At 41.6% G+C, this 5,584-nt stretch overlaps 1 protein-coding gene across 1 annotated transcript; it reads left to right on the top strand.

Moving 5' to 3' along the window:
- The first annotated feature begins 503 nt into the window (after positions 1 to 503).
- LOC104940139 (major histocompatibility complex class I-related gene protein-like) lies at positions 504 to 3,206 on the top strand. The gene is made up of 6 exons (XM_027286658.1): positions 504 to 664; positions 845 to 1,114; positions 1,469 to 1,747; positions 1,922 to 2,224; positions 2,728 to 2,823; positions 2,918 to 3,206. Exons 1-6 carry the CDS (start codon positions 544 to 546, stop codon positions 2,992 to 2,994), a joined length of 1,146 nt encoding a protein of 381 aa, XP_027142459.1. The 5' UTR covers positions 504 to 543; the 3' UTR covers positions 2,995 to 3,206.
- The last annotated feature ends 2,378 nt before the right edge of the window (positions 3,207 to 5,584 follow it).

Below are 5,584 nucleotides of genomic sequence, written 5' to 3'. Positions count from 1 at the left end.
CTGCCATAGCAACCAGTGCCACAAAACTGTCTGAGAGACTTCAGCCCATCTCTAGTCAGAACTAGGGCTGTGCCACACTGCAAAATTTGGTATCGATCCAATACCAAGTAAATACAGTACCAGTATTGCCGATACTGATACCGATGCTTTTTACTACTACCATCTACTTTTGTGTAGGGGAAAGCAATGTATCATAATTTACTAAATGAATGCATCATCAATATGCAAATTTAAATGAAAACTTGAATTTCCATGATTATTTAAATATTTTGTGGGTTTTCCTTTAATTAATCATGTTTATGATGATAATAAAACACAGAATAAAGTTTTCAGGCAAATAAAAATACTTTTATTAAGTAACTCAGAAATGTTTATAGGAAACTTGAGACTTAAATTTCCCTTTTGGGGTGGTAATCTGCATTTGAAATGAGCAAACTCAAGATTTCTTTATTCAATTTGAAATATACTAAGTAAGTTGTGCAAATAAATAAACAAAAGAAAATCGATCCGCCCCCCCTGGTCAGAACAGACACTCCTCCCTTCATGAGCACTGGTCAGGAAACAGAACAGAGGAAGCAGCTCGGTTTTTCCACGACACGTCTTCATCAAAACAAGATGAAAAAGTTATTTTTGTTGCTTCTCTTCTGTCAAGTTTCATCATCAGGTAAGATCACATTTGAAATCTTTACTTTTAGATCTTTGTATTTTCCTTGTGCATGGCTCAACAACAAACTCTAGTTTAGTTTCACTTTCACTTCAGTTTGAAACCGTTTGAACCGAGTCTTACAGAAATACATGATGATGTGTATTTATACTGAATATATAAACCTTGTTTGTCCTGCAGTGAAACACTCTCTGAAAATTTCCATAACTGGATCTTCTGGACTCACAAACTTCCCAGAGTTTGTGGCAACTCTAATGATTGATGACATTTCGGTAGGCTATTGTGACAGCAACAGAAAGAAGATAGAACTAAAACAGGACTGGATGAAAAAATTATTTGAAGACGATCCTCAGCATTTGGAGTGGTACACTATAGAGTGTCTTCAGAGTGAGCCAATCGTCATCAAATACTTGATAAATTATTTGAAGCAGCTCTTCAACCAAAGTGGAGGTAAAGTATTTCTTCATGTTGTGTTTGACTTTTTCCTGCTAAAATGTTTCACTTCCTTTTATTGTTGTTGGTCAAACAGATTTAGCTTCTATTCTGAACATGTACTCATGTGCTCACATGTGCACTTTACAGACATCTGCAAGATATTTAGAGCTGAGACTGCAGGTGTCACACAGGTGTGACTTTGATTAAGAGACTGATGTGAATAGAATGCAAGAAGACATTCTCACTTTGAATACTGACATTGGAAGTCATCTGTCAATTCATAGAACATTAGCTACTGTCTTTCACTGGAAAGTTCATCTGTACATCAAACTTATTTACAGAGTGTTTCTGTCTCTGTCTCTCTCTCAGGTGTCCACATTGTACAGAGGGTGAGTGGTTGTGAGGTGGATGATGAGACTGGAGAGGTTAGCGGTTTCAATCAGTATGGTTATGATGGAGAAGACTTCTTATCATTTGACCTGAAGACATTGACATGGATCACTCCTAAACCACAGGCTTCAGTCATGAAACAGACATGGGATGCTGACAAAGCCGGAACAAGATTCAATGTGATTTACCTCACACAGATTTTTCCTGGGTGGCTGAAGAAATATTTGGTCTATGGCAACAGCTCTCTGCTGAGAACAGGTAGGATCAACTGACCTGAAGTGTCATTGTATCATCACTCCAGTCAGTCTGATATGAACTTGTTTTTGGCTCTTTGTTTTGTAGTGGTCAGATTTGAGTTAGTCCTAAACAATCAGTACAGACTGACATTTCTGGATGCTGAACATTGACACTGTGATCTTTCTCTGTCTGCAGAGCTTCCCTCAGTGTCTCTCCTCCAGAAGACTCCCTCCTCTCCAGTCACCTGCCATGCTACAGGTTTCTACCCTGACAGAGCCATGATGTTCTGGAGGAAAGATGGAGAGGAGTTTCATGAGGACGTGGAGCACGGAGAGATCCTCCCCAACCATGATGGAACCTTCCAGATGAGCGTCGACCTGAACCTTTCATCAGTCACACCTGAAGACTGGAGGAGGTACGACTGTGTGTTTCATCTCTCTGGTGTAGAGGACGACATCGTCACCAGACTGGACAAAGCAGAGATCAGGACCAACTGGGGTAAGACTGGGATTAGTTTAGATGTCATAGGTCAACTTTTAAGAACAAAACGTTCCCTTCAAAATGTTTGAAGTGCATCAAATCATGATCAAATATGACACCAAGATTTCTAAGGCTAGACATCGCAATGAAAAGAACCATAGTCTCCCGTGTTCAGTCAGTATTTCAGACTAATGATAAGTGAAGCTTTTAAATCTGCTCATAATGTGATCTAAGATATACATATACTTATGTGTACATAAGGCAAATCTAGAACCCAAGACAGAACCCTGAACCACCCAACAGGAAAGAGGAGCAGGGACCATGTGACACAGAAAAACCTCTGAGAGATACTAACCCTCCAAACTATGTGCCAAAGCAGTCCATTGACCTGTACCTGAAGTCACCATTATGTTTGAGTCATCGCTGTATAATGAAGTCACAAAAGGTTCCAACTCCACGCCTCCGGTTTGTAACACACACATTCCACTGAAAAGCTGTGTTTATGTGTTTCCTCTGAGCAGAGCAGCCCAGTAACATGATCCTGATCACTGCTGCAGTGTTTGTTCTTGCTGTCCTCATCGCTGCTGTTGGATTCACTGTCAGCAAAGAGAAGAACGGTGAGCCGACGCTCTCATCATAACGTTTAATATCTGAACACTAGGAGTACAGATAGAAGACACGACGACTAACAGTTTGTCTCTGGCCTTCCAGCTGCTGAGATCGCTGAGAAAGTCAATCCGGAAACACACACTGACGCCAACAACAAAACAGGAAATGCTGTGACCTGAACCTGAACTGTGTTCTTACTCTTCATCACAGGATTCATCCTCATCCTCATCGTGGGAGTGACTGCATGTCACAAAGTACACACATTACACCAATGACCCTCTGAGCTAATAAACAAACGTAGCATCAGGTAACTCCTCTACAGGTAAACAACATGTATGAATATGAAATACACTGAAAACTAAAGTACTGAGAAATAAACAATATACAGGTACGTGTCTGTTGTCTTGAGTTGACTTTACGTTTCCTCTACGCCGACATGTAAGAATATGTTATCATGAGTAACTAATAAATTCAGCTCTCGTAAATCTCATAAATTATCAGAATCAGAATTAAAGAATTAATTTAGTTGGCCAGGTACGTATATGTATTGACACAAGGACAGTTAAAAAACAAACAGAGAACTTGACAGGTAAACATAGACATAAATATAAAAACTATGTACATATAAAAAGATATATATAGATATATATATATATATATAATATTATATATATAGTATAATATTATCATAATCTAATAATTTTCTTATGCAAAGAATATGTTATGATTATTAACAAAATTGAACTATAATATGGTCACAACACTGATGTTTATGACTAACAAGGAATAGATAGTTTACATACTTGTTATCAAGTCTCTTGCAAAAGAAATACGTTTTGTAACTATAAAGAGCTAACTTAATTCCTCATGAGAATTAATTATAGACATTAATTTATAATTGAAGAGTATTAATTTTAATTTTATGTACACGAACAAGAAACAACGAGCATAGGCTCAACGTTGACTTCAAAGGTTTAGATTAGATGAGATATACTATTCATCCCATCCACTGGACGAAATGTACGTGTATCCAAGCAGCAGAGGAAAGTGAGCTAGCACTACAGAGTTGAAAAACAAACACAATAACAGACAAAATATCTATAACCTAACAATAGAACAGGAAAAACAAATCACACTCAAAACAGACGAGTACTGATGGATAAAGTGGCATGATTAAAATGACGAGTATTGTATTGTAAAGTGCCCTAAAGTTTTGAACGCATATTACTAAGAAAGTGACCATGATCACAAATAATTATATATTGCAAGAGTAGGTGACAATGATACAGATCAAAAGATAGAAATATGGACATGATATAATAATAAAACAGGTGTAGAGGTTAGATGAAAAGGTGGGAGGTTGGAGGAAAAGGGAGAATTTGGGGACCCAGTTTTGCCCGTCGTGCTAGTCACTGAAGCACAACACTGCATGTGTTATAATTAGTTATATTGAATTATTGGTTCTTCATGTCGACGAGATCATGGAGCAACTACAAGCGCACGAGCTGCGTCCCTGTTGGCTCCTCAGGGAGCAGTCCTAATAGCTCCTAGCCAACTACCGGTGTCTCCGTGACGGCGCTGGCGGACGCACTCAGGGAGCTGCTGTACCCTGGCAGAGCATCATGTTCTCCTACATCCTGTTCTACGGCAGGAGCATCCTGTATCATCCTATACAAGATCCTAAGTTTCTCGTCCTGCTTGCTGTACTCAGAGTACCGTAAACCTGCAGGATCAATCTATCTCCATGCAGTAGGCATCGCGTTCTCCTAATCCCTTTCGTCGCGTGCAGGAGGCATCCATGTTCTCGTACGTCCGGGCTGCCCTGCTGAGCTGCTCCGCAGGAGCATCCCGTTCTGCTACGGCAGAGCATCCCGTTCTCCTACAATCCTGTCACATCCTGCAGGAGGCAAGCCCGTAAACCATTTCCACTTCTCCGCAGGAGCACTCCCGTTCTTCCCGTTCTGCCTGCAGGAGCACACCGTTCTCCTGGTTCTCCGTGCAGGACAATCATGTATCTCGCTAGCAGGAGCAGCATGTTCTCCAACATTTCTCTCTGCCATCCTGTAATCTCACGCTAGGAGACATCCTTTCATCGCTGCAGAGGGCATTCCCCCGTTCGTCCTACATCCTGTTTCTACTGCAGGAGCACCCCGTTCTTCCGTGTTCTCCTGCATGGAAAAATCGCATCGCCGTCTCGAGGAGCTCTGTTCTTCCTGTTCTGATCATCATGACTGCTAAGATAAAAAACAGGAGGAGTTGATAGACGAGATTACAACTTGAACCTCACTTCAACGACAGCAGAATTATAGCATGTGTGAGTGTGTTATAAAACACACACACACTGTACAAACTAACACACACTGTACGTCCTGAGGGAAGGGGCGAGGGCCAAAAAACACGACACACGAATTACACAACACACACACCACACCACACACACACACACACACACCACACCAAGTATTGGTAAACACCCCCCTGAAGTCCGGAGATTGGAGTTGAAGCAAGGAAAAGACGCCACTGTCTGGTGTTCGTCCTCGCCTCCATCCACGCAGACACGACATGGGCAGACGGAAGAAAAAACAGACAGACCAAGACAGCCGTCGAATCGGACACCGGACTCGCGGTGCACAGAGGAGCGACCCCTGTCACCATCCAGGAGGGACACCAGGGACAGGCGTGAATACTATCCGACACGACTCGGGTAAGAGTGACGTCGTCGCGGCCTCAGACCAGGCCGCGCTGGCTGTGCCAAGCACTGTAAGACGC

The sequence above is a fragment of the Larimichthys crocea genome, chromosome XIII (genome assembly GCF_000972845.2).
Source record: "Larimichthys crocea isolate SSNF chromosome XIII, L_crocea_2.0, whole genome shotgun sequence".
Classification (NCBI taxonomy): Eukaryota; Metazoa; Chordata; class Actinopteri; family Sciaenidae; genus Larimichthys; species Larimichthys crocea.
The sequence above is the reverse complement of the archived record's forward strand: the minus strand, read 5'-3'. Positions and strand labels throughout refer to the sequence as shown.